The following is a 25,417-nucleotide window of genomic DNA, read 5'->3' as shown; positions in this document are numbered from 1 at the left end:
TTTTTTTATTCTGGAGGTGGACGTGGGGGTGTGGACTCCTGAATAACTCTTGGCAAACAGAAATTCTGAAGGTAGGAGTATACTGAGCGCAGTTACATTGCTCAGAATTTGGAAGGAAAACAGTATTGTCAAGACAATTTAAGAGTTCCAGCCTTGTTCTTTTCTTTTGCTTCAACTTGGTCCTGTTTGGTGTTGATGAATAGCAATGCTGTTCCTCTCCATCAAAACAGTAAACCAAATTAGAAATTAAAGGACCAATTTCCATTTTATGTAATGAAATGAGGACATTTTACAGATTCTAGATTCCTATGATATTACAGTACTGGATCCACTGTAATTTGAATTTGAAAACCGATACCAAGGTACCTATTTAGCATAACAAAGGTAGATAAGTCTCTATAGCTTGATGAGCCAATCTGTGCATCCCTTTATGTGATAATTATAATTTCTTACAGTTCTAAGTCAGGAATCTCACTGAATTTCATCTGTTTCTTCAAATAGTTTCCCCAGCACCAGTCCATAGGGTCTAATACTCTAATAATAAGTCTTTACTCAGCAAAACTCCCATTGTTGAAAATGCGAAGATTTACTAAGGGCTTCAAGATGCAGCTCTAAGATTCATTGTAGATTTTTGTGGGGTTAGGTTTTCTCAACACTTCTGTAGATTAGGCATTTAGGTTCTTACTGATAAACTGATCATAAATATTATTTAACCACTTTCCTACTGCTACATTAGTATACCATGTCATTAATTTGAAAACTCCTTTAAAACAGTCTTCCAGGACTGTCATAGTATCTGTGTTTTCCTTATAGATTGTGTTCAGCAGAAGAAGATTAAAAAGCAGACTTTGTGGTACAGAAGAATTTTTTTTAAATAAAAATGAAGATATGTGAATATTTGGATGTACCATTATTGTTAGTATATGTATTCCTAGTGTGCCCATTACCCTAGTGCCTGGGCACGTCACACACCTTGTTGACATTTGGAAATAGCACAGTTTCAAGGGTTGGTTTAGCTGAACCGATACTGACTTCAGTTTGCTCTTGTCTACACTTACAGCTTAATCATAGAGCTTTTAGAATTTCTCTTAGAAGCATTTGTATACACCCAAGTAAATAAATAAATGTGAAGGATTTCTCCACAAAAAAAGTAAGAATGCTTCTAAAAGGAATATGGTTCTTCCAGTTCCTTGTTAACACAGCATTTTCTGGGCTGCTTATCACCTAAAGGAAATTGTATTCATGTCAGCAGTTACCATCCATTCATGCCTTTGACACACACCCCAATATAGTTAGAGAGATATAAAGAACTACATTTTAAATTCTCGAATGCCTCTAGATTCAGCAACTTCTAGAGGTATGAAAAGGTGAAATAGCAACTATTGTTGCATTGACCTAGTTAGTTTAATTTGGTGAGTAATCATGTGCTTTTTAGATTCTAACCTGAACCATTTAAAAATCTGGAGTGATATAAATGATATATTTTAAATATGCAATTAGAATGCATTTATCACATATGTATAAAATATTATGTGCCGTCTGAGGCATGTCAGTTTTGTTGCACAACTATACTAGTAAACATTTCTCCATTTTGAAGGGGAACATTAATTTTGATGTTTTAGTATAGATTAGAGTGTACAGAGTTAGGATTGGTACAAAAAGGTCTGTTTTGAAAGTTCATTGTAAATCGGGCAGTCACTCTGTCTAATGGGAACAGAGGGTCCTGTGGCACCTTTGAGACTAACAGAAGTATTGGGAGCATAAGCTTTCGTGGGTAAGAACCTCACTTCTTCAGATGCATCTGAAGAAGTGAGGTTCTTACCCACGAAAGCTTATGCTCCCAATACTTCTGTTAGTCTCAAAGGTGCCACAGGACCCTCTGTTGCTTTTTACAGATTCAGACTAACACGGCTACCCCTCTGATATCTGTCTAATGGGCTTGTTCTCGTGCCCCTCGGCATCCAAGTACTAAAAGTTTAGAGGTTTCTTTAAAGGTCATAGAACCAACTGGGTCACAAACAGGTTACATCAATAATTCTCAAACATATGTTTTAGATTTCTGATTTATTTTACTCATTTACTTCTGGTTTGTTACTTCTGAACACCACAGATTGAGTTCATTTAAAGCAGTTTATGAAAAGTAAACACACGAAAACCCCAACATCTAAGACTAGCAGTACTATGTATTTCATTCTCTTTTGTTTATAATATTACAGTAGCAGTAATGTGGTTAAGGATGAGATGGTACTTTCATTCTAAAGCAAGGGCTTTAGAATGAATTTGGTAATTTACCTTTGGGGTTGAAATTTAATAGCTTAGTCTCAGCTAATACTGAATAATTTTCAGAAAGATTCATAAAAACCACTGGTGTATTTTGAGTTACTTGATTTGGGGGAACAGTAGGTGATGGGAACATTTTTCAACCTTTTTTCATAGGTTTCTTTTGTACTTGGGGAAACTAAAAAATGTTCAAAACTTCAATGTTGACATGCATTTAGACATAAATAATAACGGGGAGCAGTGCTGTCTCCATCTCTGAAAGAATTTGGTATTGCAAATAAAGCTGTGGATATTTTTAAAAGATGTTGTGTACATGTGTAGTTCGTTCATTAATGTCAGAAAGATGCCTACAAGATACTCTTAGTTTTCATTTGTAGATATTTGATTTTCCTACTCACAAATTATCCTATTTGTCTTTAGAACCAAATGACCTGTGGTAAGGGTTAAGGAGACCTTTGTGAGAGTCAGGCATATCAAGTTTATAGATCAAATAATAGATATTTTATTCAGGGTAGGGGCTGATCAATGCCACCCATTTCCTACAACATTAATCATACTTACTTTTCAGCTGAGCCAAGTTTGGTAAAATTTGAAAAGTAATGGAACAACAAAATCAAATAATATTTTGACAGATGAATAAGTGCATCCTGTGCTGAATAAAATATCAGTGTCACAGTGCTAGCAGCAGTTGCTAGCTTGAGAACAGATGGCAATACCAGTGTGAAAAAGTCTGATCTTGCTCAATTTTAAAAAGTTAAGTTGGCTTGGGCCTAGTTTGTTCTTAAATGGAATGATCACCTGAGAATTCAATGAATACCATTAACATTGTTGTCCTGCAGCCACACGGGTGTGGACTACAATCTCATCAGATTTCATAAATTAAACTCTGTCTGCTCATCTAGATTTCTGTATCACACCCCCCCCCATCACCTTTATATCTTATCAGTCAGGACTTGTAAATGGCAAAAGAGTCCATGGACAACATTTGTATTTATCAGATTGCAGCCAGTTTTTAATCTCCTGAGGAACATGTTCCTGCAGTTCTACTTTAAAGCAGTAAAGAGCTCGCAAGTTTTGTTTCAAAGACCTGTTGTTCATTTCCTTTGTAAAATGGAGCAGAGTTAAGGTGGCTGTGGGAAATTTATATCGGACTTTCCTGTCCCTTGTGTGACTTTCATATAAAATGTCAAAAAACATCTCTGTATAAAGACCTCTTGTAAAATAGTATAAACCAGTTTTTTGTTGTACAACTATGAATTCATTGTCTAAATCAGTGGTTCTCAACCAATGGTTTTCAACCAGGGGTCCGGGGCCCCCTGAGGGCCCGCAATCAGGTTTCAGGGGGTCTGTCAAGCAGGGCTGGCATTAGACACCACAACCTCATTTCCCAACAGCTGCTGGACAGCTGCTGTGTAGTGGTGCCCAGTGCTTAATTTGTAATGAAAGAGGTGCTGGGGCTCAAGCAATTAGGTGCTGGGGTTCAAGCAATTTGTTTACATTCATAACTGATGGAGCAAGGTTCCGTTGTGGATTTCAGTGGGATCAAGACTGGGTCTATTTAATAATAAATGGACAAAAGGGTTAAAGACAAATAAAAGCTATACTGACATCTGTCAAATTGAGTTTAATGAAGGCTGTTTAAAGTCTGTCACTCAGCCAAGTCCTTTCAAGAGAGCTTATTGGACTTCAAAGTCTTTTGGATATTGTAAAACAAATCCATGTCTTGTTTTCGGCAATTCAGGTTTGTTACATTTCTAAAATGAATAAACAGATTCAAAATAACAAGTACATTTTTGTACTTCGTACAATGGAAACATTCCTATGCTATGAACAGCTTGCCTCTCTTCTCCTCCTTAGGGTTTTCCAGGAGATATTGGTGTACCTGGACTAAATGGCCCTGAAGGTCCAAAGGTAAGAACTTACAGAGCCTTATTGCAATGTCATTAATGCACTGAGAGTGAGAAAATACGAAGAGAAGAGAAGGTTCTTGGGGAAAAAACAGGGACTGGGGATAGGTGTCACACTGCACCCTAGGAAATTAGCAAAGAACTGTGAACTGTGCATGACTTGCCTTTCATAGTCAGGAGACAGGCCTTGTCTACATAGGAAATTTGCACCGGTGTAACTTAAATTTGTTTTTATTCCAGTGTAGTTAAGCTGGTGCAGCCTCTGTATGGACACTCTTATTTTGACTTTTTGCTAAACTGAAACAAGCCATTCTTAAACCAAAATAAGAGTGCCCACACGGGTTTGTACTAGTTTGACTGTACGTGTTTAAATTCACTCATTAGGTTATACTTGTTCAACTTTCCTACGTAGACAAAGCTTAACTCTGTTTTAGACAGCGGAGTTACACTAGTATTTTTCTAACCCTTTAGCCATCCACTTTTAAACATATGAGCTTGTGTATAGTTTCTATGCAAATGCTACCTAAATCTCTAGTACCCTTCATTGCTTCAGCCCTTTGCTTACGTTTTGTATGCTTGAGTCTCATCTGTGCCAGGGTTGGCCATAATATCCTTTAAATGCTGATATCCTAATAAACAGTAAGAATTATACAAAGCCAAACGCCATCTTCTTTTAGTCCCTCATTCAGATCTAATAGTCACTCCAACTGCTGGAAACCTGGTCAACCTCAGACTCTCACTTGCCTCCCACATCTGTCAAATGTGTAAATAGCCTTGATCCAAACAGCCCAAACATAACAACTTTCTAGGCATGCTGCAAAGGCCATTTTACATGGTTTGGGAGAAAGGTTGACGTGTTTCCAGAAGCAAAGGTGACTAGAGAGGAGCTTTTCTTTTGCTCTGATTTGTTGGCTGGCTGAGTTAATTTGTTACCATTTATGCTTGTTTAATATGAATACTGTTGAGTGGTCATTATTATGTTTTTGTAAGATTAATGAATTGACAGGGCACCTAAGACCTTTCCAGGAGTTGTCCGGCCTATGCATTAGTGGACATGAGAGAAGTGGGATTAAATTAGAACTAGAAATACAGATTCAGTTTAAATAGCCACACTAATGCATTAATAGTGTAAATGAGCTCAAAAGTCCTTCTTAGTGATGTGATGTATATTATTCCCCTGGATATGCAATTCAAAGCTAATGTTAATTTGCTCTATTAGTAGTGGACTTATGTTTCAGAGATACTATACTAGTCTATCTCCATTTATTCAAATCCCAGCAGAAATGCTAAGGGATAGCCCACAGTATTTAAGATTCCAGAGTTCATTTAATACAGCAAGAATTCCATAACTATACAAGACATTGTGGTCTCTCCAGCACATTGGCTCTCAAGAAGATATACGTATCTCATAGAACTGGAAGGGACCTTGAAAGGTCATCGAGTCCAGTCCCCTGCCTTCACTAGCAGGACCAAGTACTGATTTTGCCCCAGATCCCTAAGTGGCCTCCTCAAGGATTGAACTCACAACCCTGGGTTTAGCAGGCCAATGCTCAAACCACTGAGCTATTCCCCACCCCCCCCAGGACCAAAAGCTTGGACAGCCAGGTCTAATCAAAGAGAATTGGTGACTTACATTGGAGATGCAGTGTTACTAAACTGGAATAGCTTTTGCACAGCTCCTAATACCGAGAGAGCAGGGCTACATGAAACTGGAAATGTTTGCCTTTAGGATTCCCAGTGGTCTTGGGTTCACTGCAGTTTTGAAGAGTTTCCTTCAGTCTTTATTTTTGGAACACCGTTTTCACCAAGCTGCTCTTTTCCTCATTCTTCTGTTCTATGCTTCTTCAGAGACAAAATCTGCACTAAGTGCCAGGAAGGTGGTCTAGTCTTTATATTTTAGCATGAGAGAAACCAACCATCATGATAGAGTGTAAGATATGCAAGCATGATATACCTGTCTCTGAAGACCAGTAGAACTTTGGGAATGGCCATTTTATCCAAATTACTACAGTAATTAACAAATATGAACTCCTAGAATAATGCACAAAAGATACATTACATAGTTTGGTCCATAGCACATTATTCATCTTGGAAGCAATATCTTAGAAGGTGTTTGATCTTGATCCAATGCTCATAAAAATGAGGCACTTGCATAATAACTAATAAAAAAGAGGAGTGTTTTAGTTTGGGAAGTTCTGAAATATCTTTCTGTTTGTTTGTTGTGTTACTCTTGCAAATACTTTTGGCTGCATGTTACAAGAGCCAGAGTAAAAAGTAAGGCAGACATGCTTACTATATAAATATCATAATGGTTTCTCTAGCAATACATGTTGTGCCCTGGAAATAGCTGCGAGCTTCCTTCCTCTGCTCACTGATGTTTTGTTTGGGTAGCATACCTCATATAAATGGCTATTAAGAGTTCTATTAATCCTGTAAGGGAGGCTCAAAGGGAAAGTTCTGAACACATGGAAAATACATGGTACCCCCATTTGCTGACTCCCCAAATTCTTTCCAGACATTTTGGCACATCTCTAAAGGCTACCTTCATTTTCTGTTCATTGCCTGAAACCTCAGAGTGAGGGTATGGAAACTGCAGTTAATTTTCAGTTTTAAAGTCTGGGATGTTCTTTATAAATTTGAGTAAGTGCTGTCTAGGAACACACATAGTAGCTAAGAAATTTGCTAATATTTGCACTATTGCATGAGTTTAAATGATACTGAAAAGCTTAGCATTTGTTAACGTATTGCTATTGCATAGTAAAATAACAGTTCTGTTTGCTAAGGAAATACTTTTTTTCACCAACTAAAGATCAGTATTATTTATGGAGTGTGACTAAGTGTCTTGCTGTTGCTTTTGCCAGTGAGATGCTCTCCAGCTGTAGCTCTCCATCATACTTTATTCCAGATAAAATCAAATGATGGGAACTTTAATAAGACTCAGTATTTTGAGGTGGCCCGATACATTTTCTATGAAGTGTTGCTTTGCGTGCTAAGAAGGCAGGCAGGAAGCTGCTGAACAAATGTGTGCCCCTTCAGTCTAAATTTCATAAATGTAATAAGGGTTAGAGTTGGAGCTTTTCCATCCAATATTGCTTCAGAGGCTAATGATCTCTTTCATAAGAGATGATTTTTTTGTTCTCATTGCTTTATCTGATATAAGTAAGCCTGGCTTTCCTCATAAATAATAATATATTTACATAGATCTTTTTGGTCATAAAGCCGGGTTGAGTGCTTATTCCAGTTACTACCATTATAACTTGGATAATCCAGATCTTTGAAACATGATTAGATCCTCTGTCTGAGCAGTGGAGTTTTATAAATGTTGCTGTAAGAGGATGTGATGACTCAGGGTTGGCAATGGAATATGTCCTTCACTTCTAGGACACTGGATATAATCCTGCCAAGGTTTGTAATGGCTGAATATCTTTGCTATCTGGCAGCAGTTCTGAATGAGTTGATACCCTCAAATCACTTCCCAATCCACAGAACAAATGCCAGCATTACATTTGACGTCTCGGTAGGCATTCTCAACATATTGGCTGAGGGTTGAATCTTTGTAAACTCTCTCTCTAACTGATCAGAATTTGGGTACATAGGTTTGGCAGTGTAGGAAGGGTGTATGTGATGCCACTACCAGGGAGTACCTCTTGTGTGAATAAATAGAGGACTTCAGTCTCCAAAGTTATTTTCTACACTGAAAATTAAGTTGTCAGGACAACACTGAAAATAAAGTTTAGAGATATGACAGGATATCACCCTTGCCAAAGCAGTGCTGATTCACATACACAGCAGAGCTTAGCTTTATTTCATTCTGTCTTATGCTACTGACCAAGATTTTGTTATAAATTCATTCATGGCCTACTGCCTTCAGAGTCAATGCTTGGAAGTAGCTTGCAGCGGGGTAAAAAATTAAAGTCTAAACTTTGTACAGCTATTTCCATAATGCTTGTGTTCTGAAAGCCATCGTAATCCCACCAAAGAATAAGAAAAGATTGATTTACTGATCTGCTTTGGTAGTGTAAGTGGTATTGTGTTGGACTTTGGGAAATAACTGCATAGAATGAGGAGTTTGGTAGAAAGAAGAATAGTTTTAATATAAGTCAAATATTAGGCTAACTATTACCTAAACCCTGGATTTACAGGGGATTTCTCAGTTCCTTTTTAAGCAGCCCATCAAGTTCAAACTAATGTTATGTAACAAAAATAAACTGTTCTCTTGTGAGCACCAGTTACACCTCTACCTCAATATAACGCTGTCCTCGGGAGCCAAAAAATCTTACCACGTTATAGGTGAAACCGCATTATATTGAACTTGCTTTGATCCACCAGAGTGCACAGCCCTGCCCCCCCGGAGCACTGCGTTACCGCGTTATAGCCGAATTCGTGTTATATCGGGTCGTGTTATATCGAGGTTGCGGTGTACTTTGATCCTTCTCCTCCTTCAAAGGGTAAATGAAAATAGTCTGAATCTTAGAAATGTCAATATAGCTAAACTTTGTTAGATACTGTAGCATTCCAGCCGATGTTAAAATTAGGGCAGCTTTTCTCCTGGCTTTCTAAGGGAAATGGACAATAGCAGATAATGATGTCTCCTTCCTCAGCTTTCAGCCTCTCATTCACTGAATGATTGTAAGAGAAAAGAAACCAGGCAAATAGGCTTATTGATTGATATAAAATCTCATTTTGGTTGTCTTGTTATTTAGGGACTTCTAGGTGACCGAGGGCCTCCGGGGGCCCCAGGCCCGAAAGGAATCGAGGTAGGATGGAAACAGAGTCCAGTCAACAAGTTACATTTTTTAAGAAATCGGACTCCATTTTTTTCCTATAAGAAAACGTTGCTTCAGGATGGGCAGTGTTGCCAGGCGGGATTTCAAGTTTCCGTTTTGGGAGATTTTTAGTTATTTTACAGTATTGTGTGTTCATTATAAGATTTATTTCAGCAGCTCTGTGGAGTGTCTAAGGACTGTGGGCCCAGAATGTTGCATGTAGAATCCAGAATTAAACAATGGTGGGTTTATTAAAATAATAATATTGAATAAGAATATTGGGTGAAATCCTAGCCCCATTGAATTCAATGGCAAAACTCCCACTGACATCAGTGGGGCCAGGATTGCATCCTATACATTTATTAATCAAGGATTCTTAATTCATTAGCATAAAATATGTATGTATTAAATCTAACTCCATATGCTATTCTGTGCTGTTGAGATAGCTGGAAAATATAGGTTTTAAAAGATGCATTAAATCAGTTCATGAGTCTGGTGGTAGAGCTCTATGTAGCTGACTTAATGAGTTATCATGAGTGCTTTTAAATGATAAAAGACTAACGGTGACAAAAAACTATCAGTTTAATCAGAAGCCATGTAAAATGCAGACCACATTTCCTCCATTCAGACTGCTGTGTTCTCCTCCAGGTAGAGCACCTCTGCCTCCAAGAGCTGGAGAAACACTTTCATGTTAAGTGGGGTCACCGAACCATCAAATAACCACAGCATGACCTCATGACTTGGCATTATGATACAGAATCTTGATTTAACATCATAGTGTAATGCGGGAGCCTCAAAAGCCTACCATTACAATACATCGTCATGTGTGATTATTTTGAGGCTCTTGGTAACACTATAATGTCTCCTCTTTCTTCTCCTGTACTCCTGGCAGCTGGGATGAAAAAAAGAAGTTGTCAGTCTGTTTTTGACCTCACACTCATTCTCATCTGCTTGAGAGGCAAGAGAGATCCTGGCAGAACTGTTCTGCTTGCTTAGGAATCAAACTATAGCTATGTGGCGACCATGCAGAGCAAGACAAAGTCCTGTCAAAGTACTAGATTCCATGAGAGACAAATGCATATCTACGCCAAATTAGACCCTCAGATACATCTGTGAAAGCCCCTTGTCTTCTCAGTACAGCTGGTCAAAAATGGTGAAAATTTTTTACCAGCTCTGTTTGTGGGCTTTTCTTAAACAGATTGTGTTTGATGATTTTGTAAAACATGGATTTCTGACAAATAGTGGGTGAGATGAGGTCAGATTTAGACCCTTTCCTGTATAGTGCAAACCTAGATCCTAGCAGTAAAGATCTCTACCTATGTCCATTCACTGTGCAAGTTTAAGATTTTAATATAAGTGAACATAGTCCTTTGCAGGTTTTAAAACTAAATGCAGTATCAAAAAAGTTATTCCAAGTCCTGATTTTTTTTTCAGGGAGAAGAAGGACCAATTGGACCTATTGGAGGAGTTGGACCAAGAGTAAGTATGAGTAACATTATTACTACAAACACAAATTACTATAGTCAACAAAAAGAACTGTTTAAAGGATGAGTCTGCTCTGAAAAATGACTGTAAAAATGGATCTTCTTCCTCTGTGTATTCTGAGTCAGATCTGTTCACTTTAGTGTCAAAAAGTTTTTATTGGTTTTATTACTCCTATTAGCTCTGCAGAATCAACACAGCTGATAAAGAGAACTGAATTATGTCCCTTATAGGATGTGCATCATTATCAGAATTGTTTACTAAGTTCTAGGCACTTGCATCTGTCCAACCCTAGTGAAGACTATGGGGTTTCACAGGTGTATCTGAAGGTCTAATTTGGCTTGCAGAACCTGTATTACTGGCTATGATGCACGAGAAGGAAAGAACACCACTCAGCTCTCAGATCTCAGGATGCATTTGCAGGGCTGGCTATTAGAGAAATCATCTTTTAACTATAAACTAATCACATTTGATATGGAGTCACTGACAGCAATAAAAATGGAACTGCACAATGCCAGTTTTACCATCACACTTTGATTCTCTTATTTATTTATTTATTTTTCAACTGTTAAAATCCATTAGGCTCTAAACTCATTTACACAAGAAATAATTAAACTTGAAAATGTAAGTGCTGGATAATAATTTACAATAGAGTGCAGGGGAGCATAGCAGAACTTTGTCAAAAGCAAATTAAACAAATCAAGTCAAAGAAGAGGCGTCAGTGGAAAGGAAGGATAGTCTTGTAGTTAAGCCACTGGACTGAGTCTCAAGTGATCTGGTTTCATTTTCTGGTTTTGCCATAGACTTCCTGTGTAATCTTAATCTCTCTGTGCCTCAGCTCCTTATCTGTAAAATGGGTATAATAGTACTTCCCTTCTCCCATCCTTTGCCTTTCTTGCCTATTCATTAGAGCTGGTCAGAAAACAGAATGCCAGTCAACCTTGGTCATTCTGATATTTCAACATTTATTTTCATCCTGAATTGGGTTGAAAATTCAAAATCTCAAAAAAATTTCATAGAAAAAAATCTCTGGAAAAATTTTGGTTAGTAAATATTGACATGTTTTGTTGAGGGGTGGTTTGACATTGAATTGTGTTTGCCTGATCTGCTGCAGTGCTTTATGGGAATTGTAGTTTGCATTCTTCATACTCCCATTCTCTCTTATGGGGTGAGCTCTGGGAACTAACTACAGCTTCCATGATGTACTGTGGCATTTCAGACAAAGGAGAGACTGCAAGGCATCATAGCAGATGTATTCTAGCCATGGGAGTATGAGGCACTGCAGAGGCTCTGCTGGGTTGCCAACCCTCCAAGATTGACCTTGAGTCTCCACAATGATGAAACCTCCAGGAATACATCCAACCAAAATTGGCAACCCTAAAGCTCTGTCAGCCACAGAGTAATGTCGAACTGACCCAAAAGGAAATATTTTGATTTGATTCAAGAAACTGAAATTTTTTGATTCAGGTCAACCTGACCCAGAATGAAGTATTTTGTTTTAATTTTCCTGATGGAAAATTGAAAAATATCAGCATCTCTAATGATTAGAGCTGCAGATTTGTCATAACAGCTTTTATCAGAAACTACAGAGCAGTCATGGTAAATTTAGTAAAAGACATGAGTTTAGAGGGAAAAGTGATTATTTGTACAAAATTTATAGTGACTGAGCCATGATTTTTTATTTAAAAAAAAAAGTCGTAACAAATGAAATTGAACTATACCTCTATAAAATCATAGGCCAGAGTCGTCATCCTCCTCTTGCCACCGAGAGGGCACGGACTACCTGCAGCAGCATCCTCCACCACTGCACCGCAACCCTAATCCCAGCCTGGTGAAGAGGGGAGGCCCCAGCAGGGTGGGGGCAGGGCTGGAGATAGTGTGTCCCACACTCACCCACAGTGTCAGCTGCTGTCTGGAGGGGCTGGGCCTGGCTTCCCACTCTAGGCATTTCAACCTGGTACGTGGGGTCACAGCAATACTCCGGTATGGCCAACAGGCCAGAGTGCTCGTGCCAGTCCCCTCATTCAAATTTGAAAAGTCACATTATTCGTGACATTTTCCTCACCATGACAAACATGTAGCCCTACTAATGATTCACTAATTTCTCTATGATGACAAACAATTTTGAGTGAAGAATGCATGGACAATATATGCTTCATGAACACTGGAGATTTCAACCCCGTGGCTAACCTCAGATATTTTGGAGCAGTTTGCTCGCCCACATTCCTTGCTGAGACAAAAGAGCAAGAGAATTGGGGATTTTCGAGTTGTTAGGGGGTCAGGATTCTCTCTGTGTGTTTCAACTGCCAGCTTTTTCCCTTGCTTCAGGGACCCAGCTACTGTGGCCTGGATACTTCTGTTTCCCCTACCTGACGCTGTCTCAGGACCCCTTGCCAGCTTACTGCTTCCTATTCCTACCCCTGGAGCCCTTCTCCTTCCCCACACTTCTCCCGCTCCTGCCTAACCTTGCCTCTGCACCCCTTCTCATAACATGGGTTGGGGGAGATTGGATGGTTACATGGGAGTGAGGATGGGCCTCGATCAAATGAACACCAAATATAGTGGAACAAGCCTGGATGCTAGTTCAGATCCAGATCAACAAGCTATTTACATGTCTTGCTTTTCACACTGTTTGCATGAACAGAGTTTTCAAAACACATTATGGAAGCTAATGTCATTAGAGTATTTATCATACTAATGAAATAAAGGGATTACAGTTATGATCCTCCTCCCATTGATGTCATTGGCCAAATGCCCATTGATTTTAGTGGAACAGGTTTCCTGCCCTTCTTCAATATCTAATCTATTTTTCTATCTAATATGCCCCTATTATCTACAGGTGAAAGACGTTAGTGTCATGGCCAGTCTTAGGCACGTGCTATGATCTTCTCTACACATCTACAAGATAAACTTGGGACCAAATCCTCACAATGACAAGTGCCCCCAAACAAATTCCATTACCAGCTACTGAATGAATGAGATGAACCTGAACCCAGACTGCAGATCCCAAATTTAGGTCTGGATTAGAATTCCCATATATCTTAAACAGGTAGAACCAAAACACAGGATCTCTCCTTCCTGAACTCCAGGATTCAACATCCAGATCCAAATCTAAAGCTCCAGGTGTTTCCCTTTGGCTTATTATAGAGAGAGGTTTTGGACTGCCAACTCTCAGTCAAATCCATCTGCCGGGCTCACCTCTTACCAAAACCTTCCCTCTCATACTAGCTCAGTGACACATGCCTGGATTGTTCTTTTATGTGTTCTTATACTCTATGTAGAGTAGCATATTCTGATTTTCATTTTAGCTTATTTTGCTTGTGAAAATACAATAGATGCCACATACAAGAGATGCCTCTGCATATTCAATTTAATCACAATTAACAAACAGTCATAACATTTAGCCAGACATTAATATCACTGTGTCACTGTAGGTCAGTCAATCAGCTGGTCATGGTTTTTGTACCTTTATTCTTGCCATTTAGTCACTGATTTGAAACCTTCAGAACATTAGAATGAACTTGAACAGTATATTGCTGGATATTCCCTGATTGCCATTGTGAGGGACAGATGAAGAGCAAAAGCCACAAATAATCTGTGAAATTATATATTAGCCTGTCAATCTGTTCCTCCTAGGAAAGTGTAGAATGTCCCAGCAAAGCTCTGTGAGCATTTACAATCATTCTGCATATCCCAAAGTGTGGTGCATGCCCTTCTGTGGGGTATGGTCATGTGAAGGATTAGCCAGGGTTAGGAGGGCAACATGTAGAATGTAGAAATTAAAACGACTAGCCATTTTGGGGATAAAAGGGGTACACTTGATTTCTCTTTCCTGAAGAGGGGCTTGGCACATTCCATTAATTCATTAAGACAAAAATCATTTTTCTTAAGTTTTTTTTACTTCATTAAAGTGTCTTTTCCAAGAATGATGTAGGATGAGGAGAGGCTACCCTTACTTTATCTTACATCTTATGTTTTCTTGTCAGTTACTCTCCCCCTCAATGTGTAAATTACACTCATCTTGCACATGCATTGAATGTCAAATCTGTCTTCAGTTTTACATTGCTTTCCCACTTATATCCACTTTCACACATTTTATGATCAATTTTCATCTGATGTGTGACCTAAACTGCCATTTATATCATTTGGGAAATTTTACCAAGAGACTTACACACGGTTTTACCTGTTTAATCTGAACTGCACCCAAAATATCTTGGCAATTAACAATGATTGGAAAGGAAATATGGGGAGGGAGGGAGAATAATTACACGGGAATCTGCTAAATTCTGTTACTTTGTGAAATGTGTGTATGTGGTGTGGATTCTTCAATACCAATTCAGCCGAAGAGATGATTCAGAGCAAGCTCCAACCATTCTTCCCCTGAAGAAATTGTAGGCGAGATACAGTATATGAAAACTTGCTTGCTAATATGAAGAGGCGACAATGTAATGCAAGTTGGCACAACAAAGTCCAGAAAGTAAAGCATCAGGTAGACTATTACCCTCAGAATTTAATAACTGCAGTTTCCAAGAGCAAATGAAATATTTAATCACTCACTCAAAAGTATGTTTTCCTCCAATTTCAGTTTTACATATTCAGATTTATTGAGCAACTCTAAACAATAGGCGTGGATTTCAGGGTTATTCTTTGCAGTTAGAATATAGACTGTAAATTGTTCTTGGCTAGCATGGCAAATTTGCAATAAAATAACTCCTGTAGCTGAGCCATATAAATCCTAACTTTAAGTGCCCCTTAACTAGTTTATCACATGACACCAATAATCCTATAAAGCCAGATTCTGCAACCCTTACTTAGGTTGAGTAACACATATACAACTAGTTCCATTTACTTGAATAAGGAGTAAGTGCTGCACAATAGAAGGGTTGCAGGAACTGCTTCACAATCTTTATAGAAATAAATGATAACTATTTAGTGATATATCATTACATTTTAGAAGGTTAGATTCTTCTTGTGAGAATTCCAAGTAAAACTATTATATATTGTGCACTACTGAGTGTAAATAATGAAGGTCTGTTTCCAACAGAATAGTTTCACAGCCCCTGTGCATGCAGTAGCCTGTAGAAGCCCATCACTTATGGCCCTCACATCATTGACCCATGTATAGAAATGTGACTTTTCTGCAAACTGTGCTTTCTCCAGTTCTGGGGATACTCTTCACAAAGCCCTAAGCTTTATTACCATACCTCTCTCTATTCCACTCCCAATGTGGAAGGTTGAACCAACGCTGAGCAGAGTAGTGACAGCATAGCCCTTAACCCAGAGTTTGTAAAGTCAGAATGAGATACAGTTTCAATACTTCTGACTTGGAATCATGCCCTCAAGTAACTCATTTGATGCTCTCGTATGGTCTCTTCTGCACCTGCACTTGTGTCCTCATGTTAAGATGGCATTGTGCCTGCTGATCAGAAACTGGAACGCCAGCTTCAGCACATGGAAGGTGCCAGCCAAAAATTGTTTCAAATGGGTTGACTTCAGTAACTGCCTCCTCTCTGGCAGCATTGCCACCCTGAGGTTGTATTTAACCCATTTATAACAACTAAAGAATATTACCAAAGCACATCTCTGTCCGGACTTGTTGAAACTTGTGTAACAAAATGGAATGCTTTTAGGGTTATTGGGGCTGCCAGAAAAAAATGGGATTAAAGTTTGTATCATGGGAACCTAGTAAGAATATATAGTCTCAAAACATACAGAGAATACTCAGACAGTCAGGGAACATGCCCAGACATTGGCACTGAGGGATAGATACAGTCACAGAGAATCAAGGTAACAGAACCCAAGACCCAGATTGTGCCCTTGCTCTGGGAAATAAGGAGGTAGCTTAGTGCCCATTGCTTTGATTGCACTTTGCCCTGATTTTGATGAGTAAACTGTAAGTGAAGGTCCCAATGCAGACTGTTGATCCTATAGTCACAATCATTCAGTCTGGTGCAGCTGTTATGCTCAAAAGACTGAAAAGTCCTGCTAAGCAGAACTTCAAGAATCTGTACAATACTTGTAGTTTCCCTTTTAAGGCTTTTCACCTACAGAGGTATTGTCAATCAGCCTTTAAGAGGAGTCCATTATGTATAGCATCACATTTCTCCTAGTATATATTTGTTTCGAGTGTTTGGATTGCAAGCATCTCAGACACAGTTTGCACCCATTAGGTACTGGGCACAGCTATAGTGTTTGTGCTTCCCTGAGCACAAGGACAGCATGAGACTAGCCACCTCAAAGGAGACAGCCAGGAGGGAGATTTCAATATCCACCTCCTGCACACACACATTGGTCAACAGAGAACCCACGCTATACACTCTTTTGCAGGAGCCATGCTTTCACTGTGGACCAAGGAACTCCACAACGTATTTTACTTGCAGCTGCTAACTGCAAATGGCATGGGTAATTGTGTTTGGCATTTTGCAGTCCCAAGTGTGATAATGATATAATCCTCAGCATATGCCATGTTATGTCCATAACTTGCAGTGCTATACTGTACTTTTGCAGTATCACAGTGTATTTCTAAAAAAAACAAGATGGTCCTTTTAAAATACAATTGTTCTGAAGACCTTTACGTTTGGATAAACAGTCTTAATTGAAACTTGGGGATATTCAATGGAAATGTGGTAAATAAAACTGCCATCGCTTAGGGAGACTAACTTGTCACTACTGTTATGTGACTGTAGTGGGCTAAGATTTCTAGGCTGCAAGTTATTTTGAGGAGGAAATAAGACATATTTGAAAAAAAAATAAATGGCACAATAAAAATAAGACTGCCCTTGGCACAATTAAAATTTTACAAATAGCCAAGTGAAAATTCAGAAGAAGAATCTCCTTTTTGTCTTTCTGTGCCATTTTGTTTTGTGTGAGTGGCAGCAGGTAGAGGGGGTCACAGTAAAAGGTTTCTAAAAGCCTCCTCATCTGTGGTCTCTCAGTCTGATTAATGGTACCATACTTCTCCTCAGCTAACAATATGCTACAATTAAGTAGTTATCATAGCAGCAAGATTTGTTAACAAGCATAATCATCAAACCAAAGGTAAAACAACTCAGGAGTTGAAATTTACAATACTCTTTCTGAGCAAAGGAGAGAAGAAATTTGAGCTGATTCTGTCTAATAGAGAAAAGAGAGTTGGAACACCTGTCATTAAATTCTCTGGCAGTGTTACTTCCCCTGCTTCAGTGGTGTTATGACAGCAGTGAATTAGCTCCTTTCTGTTCTTTGCCACCTCAGTGGTCTCTTATAACTGAAATTGAAGTGGATGTTACATCCTTGGGTTTTGATGAATGTTCTCTAATAAATCATTGGCTGTTGTAAAAGTTGATACAGGTTTTGTTGATTGTACTGTGTTTTCTTTTATATTCAATAGCATATTTTCAGAAAAGTGGCTGTAAAATGCACAGTACAATAAAGTTAGTAGACAGTGTATTATATTTAAACATTTAATACATTTAATTAAATAGCTTTTTGAGAGAGACCCTGTGATAAATAGGGAAATTAGGAAATAGAGATATATTTTTTGTAAAAGTCAAATATTTGAAATCTTTAATTTTATTTATTATTTTAGGGAAGGCCAGGTCGGAAAGGGTATGCCGGTGAACCTGGATCAGAAGGCTTGAAGGTAATACTGCTGGGTTTTATATATGAAAATAGAATATAGTTAGAGTCAGTGGTGCTGGAACTGAGGTGCTGCCACACACCCTCACTTGAAGTATTTAGTAATAACAAACACCAAATACGTGGTTTCCATCAATAGTACCCCCCACTATAAAAATTGTTCCAACACCCCTGGTTAGAGTGTGTGTGTGCGCGAGAGATACATTGTAACAGGGTTGCTGGCGCACTAAAGGAAATTGGGCTCAGCTCTCCTCTTCCACTACAGCTGCTCCCTGTTTGAGCCAATTAAGAGGGCGAGGCACCATCTGGGAAACATAAGAGACCTGTGCGTGAGTTAAGAGGGTCAGAGCACACTGGTTCAGTCAGGAAGAGTAGTTCCTAGGAGAGGGCTGAAAGCAGGAGAGTAGCAAGGGGTTTGCTGGCAGGTTTCCCTAAGCCAGAAAGCCAGGAATGGAGAGGGTTGAAAGTGGGAAGGAGCAGCAAAGGGAGATACTTACTAAGCTGGTGAGCTGGATCCAGAGGGCAGCAGAGGGCCTTACCTGCTGGTGCTGGCATCTCCTTACCGGGGAGCTGGGTCCCAGAGGAACCAGACGAGACTTTCAGTGGAGAGACTGTGAGAGTTACCACTGGGAAGAGGGGGATTGTGCCCCAGAAGGAAGGGCTCGGGTGGCAGTCCTGGTGGTGGGACAGAGAACAACTGATAAAGAGTTCGGGTCTAGTGGAAGACACCAGGATGGTGAAAAAAGAGCTGAGTTTTTAAAGATTACATGAACAGGGATGATGTGAACTGTGTTGTGTGACTTTTGATTTGGGATGTTTGCACTGTATTTTGGTTAATAAACTGTGATGGACTTGAGGACATGCTTGTATTGAACTTACTGTGAACTCAAGAGGAAAACTGAGGTGAGGGACCCCTTGCAGAGTGGCCTTGTGGCCATGAGGGGGCACCTGAGATGAGGCCACTTGTTGACATACATCTAGCCAGTGAATCTGCTTACTTGCAGGTTCCTCAGTTGGGAGAGTGAAGAATATTGCCAACAGGATTGGGGGGCATGGATAGCACCTGCTGTCCCTCCATATGGCTCTGTGGGGGAGGATAAGTGGAAATTTGAGGAGGCCAAGAGGAGGGTTAGTATGAATGTTGGGGACCTGGGGGTGTGGAGGCAGGAAGAAAGGAGAGGATTGGGGTACATGTGGGGAAGGCTGGTGTGAGTTCAGTCCCTTTGCATTTAAAGGACTTCCATGGCACTGATGCTGCAGCTCCTTGCACACCGATGCTCTAGCTGCAGGGAAGCACAATGCCTCACAGCTGAGCCAACATAACACCAAGTGCTCCTCAAATCAATATTTGATGGGATAGCAGGGCTGATACTGCCACTTCTGTGGTGTTAGCAAGATAATTAATACAGTGACATTCTTTTGTAAAAATCTGCTCTAAAATACATCAGTGTAAATCCACCATGACTCTATGGAGCTTCTATGGATTTGCAAGACTTGCAGCGTAATAATTGAGAGTAGAATTGCTCTTATAATATTCCTATCTCTTTCTAATGTAGCATTTTGGAAGAGTAACGTGAGTTTTTTAGAATTTCATTCCAACTGCTGTGTAAAGTAGGGTGTCTGGCAAAACCGTCATAAATGTGGAACAGTGCAAATTTGGAAAAGCAATTGAAGAGTTAAATATCTGATTAATACTATTATAGTTTATGCAAATAATTGCCCCATATGGTGTATTGTCAAATTGATATAAGTTAACAGACTATTTACAAGTAAAATTTGCTTTTAGAAGTGGTTATGAATTAATGAAGGCAATTATAGAGTGTATTTATATTTAATTTCCATTTGACAAAAGGAAGATATGAATCTAAGAGGGAGGGGTTAAAAAGAGAACCAAACAATACCTGATCATAAAGGCAAAACTATTGTTTTTGTTAAGTTTGTATAATTTTACTGCTTAGGTTTTATATAGAAAATGAAACACAAAGGGAACTTGGGGAAAATGGAGAAGTTTAAAGCACCCTCCTGCAAGAAGTGAAATTTATAATAAACTATATAATCTGTTTTCTGCATTAACAGGGAGAACCAGGAGATCAAGGAAACCTTGGAAAAACTGGTGAAGCAGTAAGCTTAGATGCTCTTTCTAGTTTAAATTTTTTTTTTACAAGTTATTTTGAGAGCTGTATGTTGTAATAATTCTGTTGACTTAAATTGTTTTAAAACCATGTTTCCTGGTTATACGGTGAGCTCTGCTTTCTCCTCTTGAGTGCACCCCTCAGATATCAGGCCTGGCTTCCTGCAGTCCAGCCATTCTGACTGGATCTCTGGGCTACAGCCCCTATGTTTTCAAGCCATGTTAACACAAGAGGCCCTGTGTTTGGCATTTGGAAACCCTTTTCCTTCAGGAGCTGTGGCAGTAGCTGATTATAGTGACTCAAAAACAGCATCTTCAAATCAAAGTATTATTTACTCACCCAAAGGGACATAGCACACAGCAGTGGATAAAAACAAAAAGGCCTCTACACCTATTTCCCCTTACCTAAACTTTTAAATCTTTTCTCGTGAGATTTTGGAGAGTTCCATTCAGCCAGTTACCTCCATCTCTAAGCTGGGGAAGACAGCTTGCTTGCTGCAGTTTCTGTGTCTCTCTGTGTGCCTGTCACAGTCTCCTTCCTGGGCAGCTGACAGTCCACTCAGTCCTCTTCTTCCCTAGGCTCAGGTTTGGGAAGAATACATTTGCCATCTTAGTTGCAGCCGGGCTGGAGGGATTCTCCAATTAATAGCTTTCCTATTGTGTCCTCAAGGGCCTATAGTATTCTCTGGACTGTACCTTAACTTTGCCATTGTTTTGCTTCCCATTTCATTCCCCTGCCCCAACAGCTTCCTTTGGTTTAACTCCTTGCACTCAGGCAGGATAATGTCACACACGTAAACTGAGGTGCACATGATATTTTTTAAAAATACAGCATTCCCTCATTTTCCACACCATGGAATTATGCCTAAAGGGTGCTTCAGAATCATTCCTGTTAATAAGAAAGTCCCTGATTAGAATGCCTTTTGATTGAATGTAGCTTTTAATCTGGCATTTTACCAGTTTGAGTCCATTTTAATGGGTAAACTGAAAACTACAGGTTAAGGGCCTGATCCAAAATTCATTCAAGTCAATGAAAAACAGTGAACATAGTGATAATAGATTATATTCCTTCATATGGAGTCTTCCTTTAGTTTTTTCCAGCTAGTTATTTGTAAAGTGTACTGGCGATGGTTCACCACTGTCTGAGATATTTGCTTTATATTTCCCTCAACCATTTTCTGTAAAGTGCTCTGAAAAACTTCTGTAGGTTGCATGGGTGAAAATGGCCTTCTGGGAACTCCAGATGGACTCAAATGTTTGAGCAATCAGGAAATTTTCAGAACAGCTTATCAGTCATACCCAAGTCTGTGGAGGGCTCTTGGGACTGAATGGTCCCAGAAGGAGGGTATGGCTCAAGGGACTGGCCCCAAAATCAAGATTTTTAAAAATGCTCAGGCAGGCCCAGCTTAAGTCACTTGGCCCACTTTGAAAATAAACCTGCACATCGTATATCATATTTATTGATAAATTGTGTAGTCAATTGCTTGACCATACTTTGGTTTGTTATGAAATATACTCAAGATAACCAGTGTCAGTCAGGTTTATTAATATAGTGCAGGACAAAGGTTCTGTACGATGCCAGTTTCCAAGAAGCCATCTTGTGCAGCGATGTTAGATTCACCTTATGCAGAAGGTGTGCTCCCCAAAGTTACAATTTCAGCTGGTATTATTTATACAGTGATTTTACAGGTTTACAATCTCTTTACACATCATTAAAATCCAACCCATCAGTTTGTCCCAGTTCCCTAACTTGTTGTTCTGTTTCTTTCTTATGGATACTAGCATTCCAGGTACTGGTCCATGAAGGTACCTCCCTAGCTTGTACTAAGACATAGACCAAATTAATCTTGATGTTTACAAGTTTCCTATCTCCTTATGCAAATACTTGTTTCAGCAAATGCAAGGAGTTATGGGATACTTAGCTTAAGTTAATAGGATTATGGTATAGGCCAGTTTAGGCTATATCACTGTTACAGTATTTGTGCTTCATGTTCTTGGTGCTTAATGTGTGTCTATATAAAATGTGGATAATATGTATTATTATTATCAGATATGATAGTCAACATATCTAAAAAAGATAAAATATACCAGTAACAGCTTGACCCCAGAACTTCAACAGTTTATAAATATCAAAACCATTGCTTTTAATCAGGCTGACTAAGTTAAAAAGTGGTTTGAAAGGGCTGTGTGTATTTTGTAATGATGCTGAATTATCAGTGCAAAGATGAGAGAGAATTGGATGCTGATATAGTAGGTGGGGGTACATATTTGGAAATGAGTGAAGACTCTTCTCGCAGGGAGATTCAGAGATGAATGTTTACTGAAACTTAATAGCTGTGTGACAGAGTGGAGTAAGTTCTGCTACCCACATTACCAGCATTGCTATGCCAATATACACCTATTTGATTTTTTTTCCATCAGACTGCAGAACATAGAGCCTTTGTTACACACACACTCAAGTTTTTAAGTTCTATCTTTTAGACTCTAAGATCTTCAGGACCGGGACTGTCATTTACTATATATTTCTGTGTGCCAAGAACAATGGGGCCCCATCTGATCTATGCCTCTAAGCGCTTCCACAGTATTAGTAATAATAATATTTAGTGAAAACACACCAGTGAATTCCTTCATTTTGCTTGCCTCCTTCATGAACTTTGAATTCAAGAACCAATATCCCTATAATCATGTGAATTTTAAAAGAGAAAAACATTGAAAATCCTGGCTACTAAATATGTGGTATATTGGAACAGATGAAATAATGTTATTGTTGATTTGTATTACAGTTGTGCCAAAAGGCCCCAATCAGGATAAGGGCCCCATTGCAAATACATGTAAAAAGAAACAGTCCCTATCCAAAGACCTTGAAATCAATTGGGGTTAGGCACCTAAAAAACTTTGAGGATCTATCGGGACATTAGAGTATGTCTACACTGCAATGAAAGACCTGGAGCAGGCCACAGAACCTCACCCCCTTACTCTTGTAATAAACCCATAAGCTCTGGCTGAGTTACTGAAGTCCTCAATTCATGATTTAAAGACGTCAAGTTACAGAGAATCCACCCTTTACTCTAATTTAAACTTGTAAGTGACCCATGCCCTATGCTACAGAGGAAAGTGAAAAACCCACACGGTCTCTGCCAATTGTTTGGGCTCGAGCTCTGGGACCCCACAAGGGGAAAGGGTGCCAGAGCAGGGGCTCCAGCCCAAGCCCAAATGTCTACACTGCAGTTTTATAGCCCTACAGCCCAACCCCTGCAAGCCCAAGTCAGCTGACATGGGCAAGCCCTGGGTGTTATGTTGTAGTATACACATACCCTTACAGTCTAATCAGACAATACAATGGGTAGAAGAAAGGGATATACAAGCAAAGTGATCAGGGGAATGGCAGCCACAAACCTTGTTAGTTGCTGTACTTGGCATATGATGGTTTTATTATTTTTTCTTAGTTTATTTATTGCTCTTGCCTATTACTTTTTTTTGCCTATTCTCTTTTTTTTTAAATAAACTTCATTGACTCCCCTTTTCATCTAAGATTACATAGCATATAGTATATACTTATCAACCTGCAATTGAAGTGAACAAAGTTGTTATACTACATGGGAAAACATAATAAAAATCTCCAAATAAAAGCATGCAAATTCTCTGCATATGTTACTAAAAGAGATTTTTTTAAATAACTTTATTTACTGTTAATTAACAAACTACATGAGGAGTCCACCTTATTAAAAGTACTAATTTAATGGTTGTCACCATTTTTATTCTGCTGTCTCCTGATTCCAGACAGCTTTTTTTAATTTAATTTTATTTTATTTTATTTTATTTTTGTTTATTAAACTGATGGAACTATAGCTTTTGGCCAAGGCATCAAAAAGATTACTCTACAGTGATCTCAGGGTAAGCCCTACTGAACACAAGCTTGAGCCTACAGGAGTACACAAGGGTTGAACATGAGCAAGACAAAGCCACCTGGAGGGATTCTAAGCATGGTGCTTTGTTATTTATGATCCAGTAAGATGAAGTATGCTGGGGCCTCGGTCACTACGTGGTTAATGGTCCACCAAGAACATCTGCCTGGCATATATCAAGGGGCACTGAACTGCTGTCTTTTTGGGAGCTGTAACAAGCATTTCTATCTACATGATTGGCCCAAATGACAGCTTCTGCTCTCAGTCCCTCTTAAGGTTGGCTTTTCCATACACTCAACTGGAGAAGATCTCCAGCTGGTTATCCTGAAATTGTGAAAATGTTCGCTGTGCACATAAGCCCTGATCTAGGCTCAGTGGGACTATTCATATGCTTAGAATTATACACAGGCTTCTTGCTGGATCAGGGCTTTCATTTCCACGTACAGGATTGCACTTAGACTATTAGTCCTTGGCCATGCCCTGGGTCCCTCAACACACTTCCTTTCCTCCTACTCCCATGTGCCTTCAGGGTAGATGTACAGTGGAATATTCCAAAGTGCCTGTGTGCCTCAGGCGCAAAACACCCTCAAAAGTCAAAGCTTTATTTGAATTTGAGCACAGTTCATATTTTTCCTCATTACCCAGAAATCTCTCTCCAAGGCTGCTGAGCAAAAGCTGGGTTGGCTAGGACTTAGTGCTTTGCCTCTATGCACCTCCTTCAACAGTATTCAGCTGCCTGCTGGATTTAGCTCTATGTATTTTAGCAGCTATAATATTTATGAACTTCTATATGAAATTAAAAATAAAAAGTAGATAGAAAAGTTTTTAAAAACAACCCATTCTCATGAATCGTGGTGCCAACTATTCTACTGATAGAACTTGGACTTCTTAAGAATGTTTTTTAAATCCAGGAGATTTTCACCATTTTCTGTATTTAAAACTCCTTTTACACTTCCTTCCGTTCCTCTCTGCATGGTTGTGGCTAGCTATCTGAGGCATCTATGGATGCTTACACTACAATCACATAAAATCCTTTTGCTAAAACACTTGTAACTATATACTTCAATTTTACTTGAGGGGAAAATATTATTTGTCTAATAAATGCTGTTGTAATGGGTCCATATCAATCCTTGGCCAAAAAAGTAACCAAAATGAAGCTTAAAATCAGAGTGATGTACTGTACAGAATCGTTTCTCAACTACTTTCATCAGGATCAAAATTCCATAGGTAAGGCACTTAGTATATTGTCAAATGTAACCAGATTTAAAAAGTAGTTGCAGAGATGAAGAAAAGACATACTGTAATATTAATAAGTCATTGCTTTGGATT

At 39.0% G+C, this 25,417-nt stretch overlaps 1 protein-coding gene across 5 annotated transcripts in view; it reads left to right on the top strand.

Moving 5' to 3' along the window:
* COL24A1 (collagen type XXIV alpha 1 chain) overlaps window positions 1–25,417 on the top strand; it is a 234,615-nt gene that overhangs the window by 110,630 nt on the left and 98,568 nt on the right. For all 5 annotated transcript variants that reach the window (XM_065554165.1, XM_065554163.1, XM_065554162.1 and 2 more), the window contains exons 20-24: window positions 4,138–4,191; window positions 8,891–8,944; window positions 10,388–10,432; window positions 18,003–18,056; window positions 20,129–20,173. In XM_065554165.1, the coding sequence (XP_065410237.1) occupies window positions 4,138–4,191; window positions 8,891–8,944; window positions 10,388–10,432; window positions 18,003–18,056; window positions 20,129–20,173 (252 nt within the window). The remainder of the gene's footprint in view (window positions 1–4,137; window positions 4,192–8,890; window positions 8,945–10,387; window positions 10,433–18,002; window positions 18,057–20,128; window positions 20,174–25,417) is intronic.

The sequence above is a fragment of the Chrysemys picta genome, chromosome 8, assembly GCF_011386835.1.
Source record: "Chrysemys picta bellii isolate R12L10 chromosome 8, ASM1138683v2, whole genome shotgun sequence".
NCBI classification, from domain to species: domain Eukaryota; kingdom Metazoa; phylum Chordata; order Testudines; family Emydidae; genus Chrysemys; species Chrysemys picta.
The sequence above is the reverse complement of the archived record's forward strand: the minus strand, read 5'-3'. Positions and strand labels throughout refer to the sequence as shown.